The sequence below is a fragment of the Oncorhynchus mykiss genome, chromosome 18 (assembly GCF_057628025.1).
Source record: "Oncorhynchus mykiss isolate SJ-2025 chromosome 18, ASM5762802v1, whole genome shotgun sequence".
NCBI lineage: Eukaryota > Metazoa > Chordata > Actinopteri > Salmoniformes > Salmonidae > Oncorhynchus > Oncorhynchus mykiss.
The window spans coordinates 52,671,252-52,686,047 of NC_143039.1; the positions used below are offsets into that span (position 1 = coordinate 52,671,252).

General features: G+C 42.1%; 1 protein-coding gene across 24 annotated transcripts in view; it reads left to right on the forward strand.

The window, feature by feature from the left end:
* Nucleotides 1-14,448, forward strand: part of LOC110496358 (tropomyosin alpha-4 chain) — a 34,926-nt gene extending 20,478 nt beyond the window's left edge. For 10 of the 24 annotated variants that reach the window (XM_021572208.3, XM_021572210.3, XM_090208774.1 and 7 more), the window contains 4 exons: nucleotides 667-729; nucleotides 1,501-1,570; nucleotides 1,778-1,856; nucleotides 2,337-2,753. In XM_021572208.3, coding sequence (XP_021427883.1) covers nucleotides 667-729; nucleotides 1,501-1,570; nucleotides 1,778-1,856; nucleotides 2,337-2,340 — 216 coding nt within the window. In that variant the 3' untranslated portion in view covers nucleotides 2,341-2,753. Of the gene's footprint in view, nucleotides 1-666; nucleotides 730-1,500; nucleotides 1,571-1,777; nucleotides 1,861-2,336; nucleotides 2,754-13,007 lie in introns of those variants that run through there. The other 14 variants (XM_021572211.3, XM_021572209.3, XM_090208772.1 and 11 more) reach the window with 2 other exon arrangements.
* Nucleotides 14,449-14,796: the final 348 nt, after the last annotated feature.

Below are 14,796 nucleotides of genomic sequence, written 5' to 3' on the forward strand. Positions count from 1 at the left end.
CCAGAAGAAAATACTGAAACAGGAGACTACTGGGACTTGTTTTTGGTTGCAAAACCTTTGAAGAAGTTTTTCCATTGTGTGCCTTAATGAACACAACCCAGGTTTATGATTGTTCCCTCTACATTCTTGCATATGCAAGTCCAGGTGTGCTCAGAGCAGATGCACAGTAAACATCCCTACAAGTAAAGCTGTTTCAGTGGAATAAAGGTTAAATAAGTGGTATTCTACTTCCATCTTTTATGGACTGTAGTGTTCTGGTATTCCTCTGTTATGTTTTACCGGTGACCTGTCCTACGGGGAAAAATATTCCGAACTTTGGCAAAATAAATGTTTTGCATGGAAATGCTTCAACTTAATGTATTACGCAGATTTTTTTTGTTGCCTAGTCCATTTTATTTCGGTACATTTCTTATTGCTATCAGTGATTGGGCAATCGAGACACTGCAGTCCAACTGGGAATTGCAATCTCAGCAAGCAAGTCACACGGGTTGTCATTGATATTTGTCTATTGAACTAAATTGACATGCATTATAATGGCATGTTAAGGATCCTATTGCAGCATCGATAAACTGGTCTTTGACATGAGATTGGGCTGATGTGTTATGTTTTTGTGAGTCTGTGTGCTCTACATGCACTTTAAACTGACAATCCTATCTTCTATTACAGTACTCCCAGAAGGAGGACAAGTATGAGGAAGAGATTAAGATCTTGACTGACAAGCTCAAAGAGGTAAGTGGATAACCTGTAGAGCAGGTATCATCACTAGATTCACACGCGGGCTGATATTATTATAATTGTTTTTGGAGTGAATGGTCAGGGGGCCGGACATGTTACAAATTTGTAGACTGCAAATTGACTGCAAAGAAGCCCAAACGGATAAATCCTGACTAAAACAATAATTACAAACCTTGTTTGTTTGTATACGATCACATACTGTATCTCTATACGTGGGAATAGTTTGGAACAGATTTCAAAAACAGAAATAGCTTGGCACTGATTTGCTAGGGTTTTTAGTCTTGTGTCCAGCATTCAAATAAAATCTTGGCCCTCGGTCACCAGTTGGGGAACTCTGATGTAGAGAATGGGGAAAAAAGCCTCCTTAATTTGGTAGCTATAATTGCACATGGTTGACACTCTCTCTAGCAAAATTCAGGGAAGTCTATCTAAGTTAATGTGTTGTCTATGACGTCCCCTTATAATTATCTAGTTTGGTGTTTCGTGGCGATGAATGGGGGGGGGTATTTATGTTCAATTCCTCAAGGAGATTTCTTTGATACTAGTTAATGGCTCGGAGGTGGGTATTTTTTGTTTCTGATCTGTTATTTGTCTGGATGTCTCGTTTTGTAGTTTGTCTTGTGCATTGCATTTGTTTGGTCCACTTATTTTTCCTTCAGAAAGTGATAGTAGTGTTTGTTCGATTGCTTTTGTAGTCCCAAATTAACATTTAGTCTAGGTTGTCTAGTATCTTGATTGAATGCTTTGTTTTTTTACTTCTCTTAGGCTGAGACTCGTGCTGAGTTTGCTGAGAGGTCTGTGGCCAAGCTGGAAAAGACCATCGATGATCTGGAAGGTAGGATCCAGCCACTTTGCCTTAACTCCTGTATTTCCCACTGCACTGTCTACAGGAGAAGTCCTGTTCTGGCTTAATCCTGCTATTAGCATACATCATCACTTTCTCTTTGGCTGCTATTTCTTTCCCTCTCTTTTCTTTATACACATCTTCCTATTCTTAAAAAAAAAAAAATGTATCCCTTCACTCTTTGGCCTCTCTGAACAGATGAGCTATACGCACAGAAACTGAAGTACAAGGCCATTAGTGAGGAGTTGGACCACGCCCTCAATGACATGACTTCCATGTAAATACAGGCCTACTGTGTGTGTGATTGTCGTGCAGGGACTGGGGGTGGGTTTGACTGCAACCCTAAAATTCCCCTAACACTGCACGGAAGTCAGGTGTCCAGGAAAAACACCTGGCTCTAACACGTCACCTAACATCGCATATCATTTGTTCAAATTTTTAAAGCACTGGCAGACCGTAACAAACTACATCATGCAAAAAGCAAAGCTTGAGTAATGCTACAAAACCTGTCAACCAGGACTATTTATACTAAAATGTATTTGTGTGACCTAATAACAGTGTGATGTGAGTGGTGTGACATTAAAGGGTGGTTCATGAAGTCTAATAGCCGAATAACTGAATGCTTGCAATTTTGCATATCAACAATACACTAAACGTCCACAAGAATAGAGTCTGTGATACCCAATGGCTACTAATCATAACAATGTAATGATTCTCAGAATCTGTAGTCACAGTTTCTCAACCCCTCTGTTTTCAGATAACGGGAAGCTCTCACATTGTGGTTTCAAGAATGTTGTCTCAGTCCTCCTGAACATCCATCTCGGGTGTGCAGTTCTCGCTCTCCCTCTTCTGTCAATATTCACTCATTCCTCACGTTGTTAAATCTATTCCCTTTTTGTGCTTTTCACTCTATTGTCCTGTTTCTTTTGCCACACTTATTCTCTCTCTCTCTCTCATTACTCTTTGTGCCCCTCATCTATCCCTCCCTCATCCCCTCACCTCTTTCCCCCTCCTTTTGGGCAACAGTCATTGTTGTATCTTTGGGTCACTGTATGCACTGTACTTGTTGTATTGCTATTTCCTCTTTTCTCCATCTTGCCTTCACACAGTTCTTTACTTTGTCTACACTCTGTACATGTGATTCTCTATAAACATTTAACAACGGGAGAAGGAATAACCTGTCCACGACTACTTTATTCTCTTTTGGCCTGATCTGGCTAGGGTAGCTTCAAAGTTACAACAAACACAATTATTTCTGGTTCTCTTACCATGTGCACATTGTTTTTCCACAAAAAGTTATGTTAGAAATTGTACATTTGATTTAATGAGCAGAGGTGATGGCGCCTCCACATTTGGGTTTAGCATCATGCTAGCACTAGAATTAAGAACATACTTTAAGGGAAAGCAGAATACTTCATTAAACATGTGCCATCTGTATTTTGGTAATTTACTCATCTAGTGCCACTCGCAACAAGTTCATTCAAACGAGGTCAAGTAATGGATAGGTTTTGTTCACTTGTACAACGAGGTGTCACAAGGGTGCAATTTACAATACAGAGCTGATTAGCAGTGCAGCTTATGAGATATGAATGTGATTAAAGAGCCATTAAAGTAATTTCATTGTTAATATCTTCCCCTTTTAGTGTGTTTTAGTTGTCCCCCCTCCAGTTTTCTGAATTTTCATTGTTGGATGTAAGACTGCAAAAACACCAGGAAGTCAGCTGCAAGTGATTTTAATTTTGGAAATCTGTTCCCAAGTATTCCCATAGATGTAATCATATACAACAAATATATATTTCATTGGATTTTTTATAGCACTTTTCTACCAACTGAGGTACTTTACATAGTAGAGGGAAATTTGTAGCATCCACCTCCAGTGTTGCATGGCAACCATTTTTGTGCTCAACACACATAAGCCATCAGGTGGAGAGGTGAGGTGTGATATATGCCAATTAGGAATGAGGGGGATGATTAGGTGGTCATGATGGAATGTGGCCAGGTTGGCAATGTAGCCATGACACCAGGGTGAACACTTTTTTTTTTTTTTGAATGTCCCATCCAAAAGACAGCACCCTATGCAGGACAATGTTCTCAAATATAATCAAGGTTTGAAATTATTGTTTTAGTTACATAAACTCAGCAAAAAAAGAAACGGCCCTTTTTCAGGACCCTGTCTTTCAAAGATAATTTGTAAAAACCCAAATGACTTGCTAGATCTTCATTGTAAAGGGTTTAAACACGGTTGCCCATGCTTGTTCAATGAACCTTAAACAGTTAATGAACATGCACCTGTGGAATGGTCGTTAAGACACTAACTGCTTACAGACGGTAGGAAATGAAGGTCACAGTTATGAAAACTTAGGACACTAAAGAAGCCTTCTACTGACTCTGAAAATCACCAAAAGTAATATGCCCAGGGTCCCTGTTCATCTGCGTGAATGTGCCATAGGCATGCTGCAAGGAGGCATGAGGACTGCAGATGTGGCCAGGGCAATAAATTGCAATGTCCGTACTGTGAGACGCCTAAGACAGCGCTATAGGGAGACAGCACGGACAGCTGATCGTCCGCGCAGTGGCAGACCACGTATAACATCTGCACAGGATCGGTATATCCGAACATCACACCTGCGGGACAGGTACAGGACGGCAACAACAACTGCCTAAGTTACACCAGGAACGCACAATTCCTCCAGTGCTCAGACTGTCTGCAATCGGCTAAGAGAGGCTGGACTGAGGGCTTGTAGGCCTGTTGTAAGACAGGTCCTCACTAGACATCACCGGCAACAACGTTGCCTATGGGCACAAACCCACCGTCGCTAGGACTGGCAAAAAGTGCTCTTCACTGACGAGTCGTGGTTTTGTCTCACCATCGTCGGACTGAGCGTTACACCGAGGCCTGTACTCTGGAGCGGGATCGATTTGGAGGTGCAGGGTCTGTCATGGTCTATGGCGGTGTGTCACAGTATCATCGGACTGAGCTTGTTGTCATTGCAGGCAATCTCAACGCTGTGCGTTACAGGGAAGACATCCTCTTACCTCATGTGGTACCCTTCCTGCAGGCTTATCCTGACATGACCCTGCAGCATGACAATGCTACTAGCCATACTGATCATTCTGTGCGTGATTTCCTGCAAGACAGGAATGTCAGTGTTCTCACATGGCCAGTGACGTGCCTGGATCTTAATCCCATCGAGCACATCTGGGACCTGTTGGATCGGAGGTTGAGGTCTAGGGCCAATTCCCCCCGCCCCACAGAAATGTCCGGGAACTTGCAGGTACCTTGGTGGAAGAGTGGGGTAACATCTCACAGCAAAATCTGGCAAATCAGGTGTATTCCATGAGGAGATGCTTTGCCGTACTTAATGCAGCTGGTGGCCACGCCAGAAACTGACTGACTGACTTTTGATTTTGACCCCCCCCCCCCCCCCCCCCCTTTGTTCAGGGACACATTATTCCACTTGTTAGTCACATGTCTGTGGAACTTGTTCAGTTAGTCTGAATCTTATGGTCATACAAATATTTACATATTAAGTTTGCTGAAAGTAAATGCAGTTGACAGTGAGGACATTTCTTCTTTTTTTTGCAGAGTTTATATCTGTTTAGGCTTCTTGCGGTTAATTTGCAGCCCAAATGTATTTGATGTTCCCCTCAATTAAATAAATGGCCTGCAGCTAAATCTAGTTGATCCCTGTTTTATTGGTGTGCATGTGTGGTTGCTGGTGTTGCCAAAGCAAAATCAGTTGCTTGTCATGCTAACTAGCATAAAATCACATTTCATCAAATATGGTCTGGTTTTGTATTAAAACAGGTGTCCCTAGAACTTGTTTGCTAACCAACCCAATTAGTTTAAATAAGTACACTTTTAAAGACTGATAAAAGATCCAACTTTCAAAAACCAGTCCTTGACAAGCTAACAGTCAACTGACAGATTGTCTAACTAGTTTTTAGACATATTAACCAAATAGCTAGCACCTTATCCACATTACCCCCACTCCCCCAGAGGAAGTTGCAGCCACTATTTCAATTAAATTTTCTATCCTAGAGAGGACATGCAGATTTAGGTTCCTCCTCCGAAGAATAACGAAGGCTACTTGTGTTACGTTAATATTTTTGTTCAGTGTAGATAAGGTTAGCATGTTAGGGCACTGACAGCTGCCAGTGTAGTTGGGGTAATCAACTCCACATGGAAATTCCCACACCAATTTGTGAATATGTACAGTTGAAGTTTACGTACACTTAGGTTGGAGTCATTCAAATGTGTTTTTTTTAACCACGCCACACATTTCTTGTTAAACTATAGTTTTGGCATTTGGTTAGGACATCTACTTTGTGCATGACACAAGTCATTTTCCAACAATTGTTTTAGACAGATTATTTCACAATTCCAGTGGGTCAGAAGTTTACATACACTAAGTTGACTGCATTTTTAAACAGCTCAAACTTCCAGAGAACAATGTCATGGCTTTAGAAGCTTCTGTTAGGCTAATTGACATTTGAGTCAATTGGTGCTGTACCTGTGGATGTATTTCAAGGTCTACCTTCAAACTCAGGGCATCTTTGCTTGACATCATGGGAAAATCAGCCGATACGTCAGAAAACATGTAGACCACAGGTCTGGTTCATCCTTGGGAACAATTTCCAAACGCCTGAAGGTAGCACGTTCATCTGTACAAACAATGGTACACAAGTATAAACACCATGGGACCACGCAGCCGTCATACCGCTCAGTAAGGAGACTCATTCTGTCTCCTGGAGATTTGGTGCGAGAAGTGCAGATCAAATCCAGAACAACAGCAAAGGACCTTGTGATGATGCTGGAGGAAACAAGTACAAAAGTATCTATATCCACAGTAAAACGAGTCCTATATTGACACAACCTGAAATGCCGCTCCGCAAGGAAGGAGCCACTGCTCCAAAACTGCCATTAAAAAAGCCAGACTACGCTTTGCAACTGCGCATGGACAAATATTGTACTTTTTGGAGGAATGTCCTCTGGTCTAATGAAACAAAAATAACTGTTTGGTGATTGACCATTGTTATGTTTGGAGGAAGAAGGGGAGGATTGCAAACAGAAGAACACCATCCCAACCGTGAAGCGCGGTAGTGGCAGCATCATGTTGTGGGGGTGCTTTGTTGCAGGAGGGACTGGTGCACTTCACGAAAGAGATGACATCACGAGGGAGGAAAATTATGAAGATATATTGAAGCAACATCTCAAGACATCAGTCAGGAAACTTAGGCTTGGTCGCAAATGGGTCTTTCAAATGGACAATGACCCCAAGAATACTTCCAATGTTGTGGCAGAATGGCTTATGGATGACAACCGCCAAGGTATTGGAGTGGCCATCACAAAGCTCTGACCTCAATCCTATAGAACATTTGTGGGCAGAACTGAAAAAGTGTTTGCACAAGGAGGCTGAAAAACGTGACTCAGTTACATCAGCTCTGTCAGGAGGAATGGGCCAAAATTCACCCAACTTGTTGTGGAAGGCTACCAAAAAACGTTTCACCCAAGTTAAACAATTTAAAGGCAATGCTACCAAATGCTAATTGAGTGCATGTAAACTTCTGACCCACTGGGAATGTAAATGAGAGAAATAAAAGCTGAAATAAATCGTTCTCTCTACTATTATTCTGACATTTCATTTTTAAAATAGTGGTGATCCTAACTGGCCTAAAACAGGGAATTTTTACTAGGATTAAATGTCAGGAATTATGATAAACTGAGTTTACATACGCCTTAGCCAAAAACATTTAAACTTCGACTGTACATGCATTTGTTTCTAAGATTTCTGAGTTATAGTTCATATAAAGAAATCAGTCAATTGAAATAAATTCAATCGCCTTTAATCTATAGATTTCACATGACTGGGAATACATGTGTACAGATCCTTGTGACATGGGCTGTGCATTATACTGAAACGTGAGGTGATGGCGGCAGATGAATGGCACGAAAATGGGCCTCGGGATCTCGTCAAGGTATCTCAGTGCATTAAAATTGTCATTGATAAAATACTATTGTTTTCGTTGTTCGTAGCTTATGCTTGCCCATACCATAACCCCACCACCACCATGGGGCACTCTGTTCACAATGTTGACTTCAGCAAACTGCTCACCCACACGACGCCATACATGCTGTCTACAATCTGTGAAGCGCAGACTTCTACAGTGGCCATCGACGGTGAGCATTTTCCCACTGAAGTCGGCTAGGACGCCAAACTGCAGTCAGGACACAACCCTGGTGAGGACGACGAGCAGGCAGATGAGCTTTCCTGAGACGGTTTCTGACAGTTTGTGCAGAAGTTTTTCGGTTGTGCAAACTGTTTCGTCAGCTGTCCGGGTGGCTGGTCTCAGACGATCCCGCATGTGAAGAAGCTGGCTGTGGAGGTCCTGGGCTGCAGGTGTAAGGCCTGTTGGACGTACTAACAAATTCTCTAAAACGGCGTTTGCTCATGGTAGAGAAATTAACATTCCATTCTCGGGCATCAGCTCTGGTAGACATTCCTACAGTCAGCATGCTAATTGCACACTCCCCCAAAACTGCACATTTTATTGGCCTCTTCTCCCCAGAACAAGGTGCACCTGTGTAATGGTCATGCTGTTTAATCAGCTTCTTGATGTGCCACACCTGTAATGGAGTATTTTGGCAAAGGAGAAATGCTCACTAACAGGGATCTAAATAAATTTGTGTGCACAATTTGAGAAGCTTTTTTTGCGTATGGAACATTTCTGGGATCTTTTATTTTGTGACCAACACTTTTACATGTTTTTTACTACATTTGAAAGATTAGCCCGCTAGCTCTGGCTGGTTGTGGAGCTGGATTTACGTTTCTTAAGCATTGATTTAGGGAACACTTTGCCACAGATGGAAACAACTAGCCTATCTTTGACTTCGCCATCTATTATCTCAAGTTTTGGCATCTTCCATAAATAGCGACCCTGAATCCGCCATGGAAAGAAACGTCCTCACTGTCAACTGTTTACTTTCAGCAAATTTAACGTAAATATTTGTATGACCATAAGATTCAACAGACAACCTGAACTAGTTCCACAGACATGTAACTAACAGAAATGAAAAAGTGTCTCTGAACAAAAGGGGGGGTCAATCAAAAGTAAGTCAGCTGCATTAAGTACTGCAGTGCATCTCCTCCTCATGGACTGCACCAGATTTGCCCATTCTTGCTGTGAGATGTTACCCCACTCTTCCACCAAGGTACCTGCAAGTTCCCAGACATTTCTGGGGGGGAATGGCCCTAGGCCTCACCCTCCGATCCAACAGGTCCCAGATGTGCTCAATGGTATTGAGATCCGGGCTCTTCGGTGCCCATGGCAGAACACTGACATTCCTGTCTTGCAGGATATCATGCACAGAATGTTCAGTATGGCTGTTGACATTGTCATGCTGCAGTGTCATGTCAGGATGAGCCTGCAGGAAGGGTACCACATGAGGTAGGATGTCTTCCCTGTAACGCACAGCGTTGAGATTGCCTGCAATAACAACAAGCTCAGTCCAATGATGCTGTGAGACACTGCCCCAGACCGTGACGGACCCTGCGCCTCAATTGATCCTGCTCCAGAGTACAGGCCTCGGTGTAACGCTCATCCCTTCTACAATGAACGCGAATCCGACCATCACCCCCGGTGAGACAAAACCGTGACTCGTCAGTAGAGTAATTTTTTGCCGCCAGTCCTGTCTGGTCCAGCGACAGTGGGTTTGTGCCCGTAGGCAATGTTGTTGCTGATGTCTGGTGAGGACCTGCCTTACAACAGGCCTACAAGCCCTCAGTCCAGCCTCTCAGCCTATTGCGGACTGTCTGAGCACTGTTGGCGGGATTGTGCGTTCCTGGTGTAACTCGGGTGGTTGTTACAGTCCTGTATCTGTCCCGCAGGTGTGATGTTCAGATGTACCGATCCTGTGCTGGTGTTACACGTGGTCTGCCACTGCGAGGACGATCAGCTGTCTGTCCTGTCTCCCTCTAGCGCTGTCTTAGGCGTCTCACAGTACGGACATGGCTTTTTATTGCCTGGGCCATATCTGCAGTCCTCATGCCTCCTTGCAGCATATGTAAGGCATGTTCACGCAGATGAGCAGGGACCCTGGACATCTCTTGGTGTCAGTAAAAAGGCCTCTTTAGTGTCCTAAGTTTTCATAACTGTGACCTTCATTGCCTACCATCTGTAAGCTATTAGTGTCAGATAGTGACCACTTAATGTAATAGGCCTTGTCTCAGTCCTTAGTGCAGAGTTTCCCAATCTCGGTCCTGGGGACCCCAAGTGGTGCATGTTTTGGTTGTCTTAGCACTACACGGCTGAATCAGCTTGATGCAGTGTTCATTTCTATCTACAAAAATGGTGACAAATATTCGTCAAACACCTATTTTTCACTGGCAATTGGCTAGACTAGAACTGTCTAAATAGACCCAGAATCCTTTCATTTCAGTTGACTAAAACGATACAAGATAAAATCGAAGTGGGCTGGATTGAGAGCTTTTCAAATAATATTGCGCAGCGCAATTCTGTTCAGCAGTGGGAAGGACGAGTCATACACATTGTGCAGGCGACTCTCTTGCTTCACTTTAGCTAACCAGTCACAGCTAGCCTTCTAGTTAGCGATCATTTGCCTGTTTATGAAACACTGCTTTACAAAATGTAAAAAAAATGGCTGCATTGAGTTTAATAGTAAGTCTGTTTCTCTCCCTTGAGTAGGCTGTAGGAAAGTAGGTGGTCTTTTTAAATTGTAGTCTTCACCCTGCCCACTTTTCCCACCTCATTTCCATTATTCAACATGCCAGAGAAGCATGTTTGTTCTACATAGCATATTTCTATCTGAACGTTCTGTCCTGCTGAATGTGGCCCAGGGCGTTAGCTATAGCCAGCTAATCTCACTGAAAAAGGTGTAGTCAAATGTTTAACGGTTCGGTCCGCAAGTAGCCTAGTTCTAGAGCAGCCCGCGATATTCTTCTTATGGAAGTAAAATGTGGCCTGCACAATTGCCAGTATTATGGGTCATGTCTATCGAAATAGAATCAAGCTGTATTCTTTGAGGAAAAAAGAGGGACTTGGCTACAGAACCTGTATATGTTGGTGCTCTTCATGGAATTTTTATCTGCGAAGTTCAAGAATGTTTTTCAACAGAATGTAGCCCTGGTAACATTACCAGTAGCCTATATGGAAACATTATGTTGGCATTATGTTGGCACAGAAAGGGATAGCTAACAATTTGACTTAATTCATCTTGCCAGTAGCTATAGGCCAGGGCTCTCAACCATGTTCCTGGAGAGCGACACTCTTGTAGGTTTCACTCCAACTCAAGTTGTAACTAACCTTATTCAGCTTATCGACCAGCTAAATCAGGTGCACTAGATAGCGTACAGGATGGTTGCTCTCCAGGAACAGGGTTGGAGAGTCCTGCTATCGGCAGACTGGGTAAATAACTTCATTTTGAGTTGATCTGGACCCAGTCACTCAATCTTGAGCACTTGGACCAGGACTCGAGCCCTGGGCAAAATGGTCATTACCCCTCGTTCTACTTTTGAATATCAATGTGGTTGCGGGCGGCGTCTGTAGAACGTTCATAACAATGGCATTGACCCAACAAGATACTACCTTGAGGCACCATCTGGTGGTTGTTTTTGTTTTTTTGTTGAAAACAGTGGTCCATTTTAGTAGTCATTATTCAAATTACAAATGTAGACAACCTACACTTTATAGCAGTGTTGCTCAAGATGTATCCTGTGGACCTACTGTGAATGCTGTGTTTGAGACTTCTTACATGCTGACCACACCGCTTGCGTCGTGTGCGCATGCGTTGAATAACATGCGTGTGTGTACATTTCTTTTGCAATCATTGCACCCACACTGCTTGCTCGCGCCAACGAGCGTCTGTGTTGCCAGGTGCTAAAATAGAAGTTGTTTCTATTTTTGGCGCAGAATGCGCCGCAAGTCCTGCCTCTCCCATCTCATTGGGTTATAGAAGCAGACACCCACGTGCATCTCCTCATTGGTTTTACCCACGTGGGTGATTGAAACACGAACTGAGGTCGGTCGTCCTCATGGTAATACTATTAGATGCCAATTGCCATATAAAGTCCAAAGATAAAGCCTGAAAAGAAGAGGACTAGAAATGATTCTGTTGACCGGGTTATGTGTGGATTAATTGTCGGAGTAGAGAACCCAAAATAACTCAACGTTTATATCCCAGGACAAATTAGCTAGCAACTGCAAGCTACCTAGCTAAATTGCCATAAATATTTCATGCTTTTTGACCTGTCCCCAAATTAATATAATTGGTTGAGTTTGTTTTGATATTTCAACCTGTCTGTCATGATCGCGTTTGATGTGGGGGGACAAAATCAATTTGCGAACACTCGCGACCGGTTTGTGTACGGTGTTAGGCTGTGTTTACACAGGCAGCCCAAATTCTGATCTTTTTAGAACTAATTGGTATTTTCATATCAGCTTTGAAAAATATTTGATGTGTAAAGATGTGATTGGTCAAAATGCCAATTAGTGGAAATAATATGTTGGGCTGTCTGAATAAACGCAGCCTTCGTCTAACTGCTTGGTACATGAAAGCAAGTTAAGTCACTGAATACGGTTGCAAAGCTACTGGTAATTTACCAAAGTTACTGTTATCTAAAGTAAATTTGCCAATAATTACAATCTATGGTAATTTTGGAAGTATATGCTTGACTCTTTTTTTTATATAGTGTTCCTTTTATCTGTCTGTCCATTTTAGTTTCTTGTGAATAGACCATATGATTCAAGATAATGGCCTAATTAATCAAATGTCATTTCAATTAACTCTATGCAACTCTTCAAACTATAAAAAAGTTAACTGACAGCAGTTTGGCATCAAAATTTACAACATGCTGAAACCCTCATATCAAACACCAATGGTATTCACTTAGTTGATGGTTTAAATTTAGGATTTTGTTTTGTATTTAAAAATTGTTTTTTTTTAAATATGAAAAGGCCAGAGGCCCAGAGAATTAGACAACTGTGATAATCTGAAGTACTCAAAGGCAACTAGATATCATCTGATATCCCCCCCCCAAAAAAGTCAGGAAAGTTACCAATTTACTATGAAAGTTTCCAGTAATATACCCTCCCTTTGCAACCCTACCACTGATGATTTCCCGTTTTTAGACATGTCCAGTTATATTGTTTTAGGGTAAAACTACTCAACCTCAGTCATATTGGGCTATGTAATAACCGCATAATCACAATAAGAACCCATCAGGACGGTTAGAAAACTGGCTTAATTATTGGGGGTAAAGACCCAACAGCTTCTAGTTATAAGCTCTCAACGGCTGATTATGGCAGTGTTCTTTAGCCCTTAAAGTGGAACCTAGGGATGTTTGGCATGTTCCCCTGTGAATCCAGATGCAGTGTAAATATGAACCTCTCCCTTTCTCCCCCTCTCCAGAGAGACTGGCCAATGCCAAGGAGGAGAACCTCAAGATCCATGCCACCCTGGACCAGACTTTGCAGGACCTCAACAGCTTCTAAGAACCCCCAGATGGACTCTCCCAAAAACCACCTTCCTCCACTTATCCCTCTGCCGACCTTTGCTTTCCACCTCTCTCTCATTCAGTCTCTCATTCCTCCTCGCTCTGCTGTAGTGGAGGGTAGGAAAAATCCCCACTGGAGGGTGCCAAAACCACTATTTACAATGACACCTTTATTCTCAACAGCATTGATTTTTCTTGTTAAACTTTAGGTTTTCAATGTGACATCTTGCGGAAGCTCTTGCCTTTATCCATTGGAATGGTGTTTAATAGGGTAATAGTTTAATTGTGTGGTCTATTATTCTATCTTGCTTGTGTGGTCGATTATTCTAACTTCTCCTTGTTGGAATGGGGCTAGCATGACTGCCTTTAAGGATTTATTGGCAAGTTAACAAGAACATGGTTAGGCCACTCATCCATTATAGCCCATTAGAAAAAGGGGGGAATGGGGCACTTTTTTTTTTTTTTACCAGCCATTTACTACATGTGATTATTTACTCCTGTCCTGCTGTTGTATACTCTGGCCTGGCTCTATTTTGTTCGCTAGCACCTTCCCCTAACACCTAATCCCTGAATGTTCACAGATCTGAAAGGGGTAAACAAGATGGAGTAAATGCCTCTTGGCCTATCAGAGGGATGGGTCATTTCCACATTGCTTAGGCCTATGCAGTCCTTTCTGACAAGTTAACACCAAAAAGGGTTAGTGGATAGGGTACAGAATGTAACTGGCTTTCTGTCCTCCTATATCCCTCATTTTTGCCTACTTTACACCAATACGGTTTGGGACCAAAACCACACTGGGTGGTGTTTTTCCTATTCCTTAGGTATTTGTTTGTGTGCCTGATTTTGTTTTATCCCACTTAAACAATAGCCACTATCACAAGACAATGCTGCACTTGTATGACACTAATTATTTGGCTGCGTTTACATGGGCAGCCCAATTCTGTTTTTTCCACTAATTGGTCTTTTGACCAATCATAACAGATCTTTCAATATTAGCTCTTTTTCCAAGCTGATCTGATTTGGTCAAAATACAAATCAGTGTGAAAAATATTAGGTTTGGGCTGCCTGTTTCAACAGCCTTTTTAGTTTGACAGGTTTATGGTGAAGTTCTTGGGTTAACAAAAATCAATGGCTATCACCTTGCCAGTACCATGCCAATTCTAGAAAATGGGTGGGGGATCTGATTAGTGTGATGTAAAACCTATACAATTTTAGTAGGGGATTAAACTAAAACACCAAAAATTAACTCAATGTTTTAACTGGAAACTCACTGTGTATAACCACTTTGTTTGTCTTGTTCCATTGTAATGACTTTTGATGTTGAATAAAGACCATGATTTTTACTGCCACACTAAACTATCGTCTAACTATAAGTTAGTTTCTCCTCTAGAGTACAATTCATTTCTGTGTAGTCTTCTTGATTGAATTGACCCATCCCTGGCTTGAGTGCCAGCCATCTTTTGATTTGTTTGTTAGACCATTTAAAAAAACTCATACCAAGAGATGCATGCATGCATACATAAAACAATTAACACAAGTACAGTGTATTTCATGTTACACACATGAAATGGCTGACATTTCTATGTTCAGACCTTACTATTGAGCTGTGAGGGATTGTTTGAATGTCTGTTTGTCATGTGCCATGTTTTGGTAACACTACCTGTATGTGTCCTCAGTTGCTCATGTCGAGGTTGTGCCTTGTTT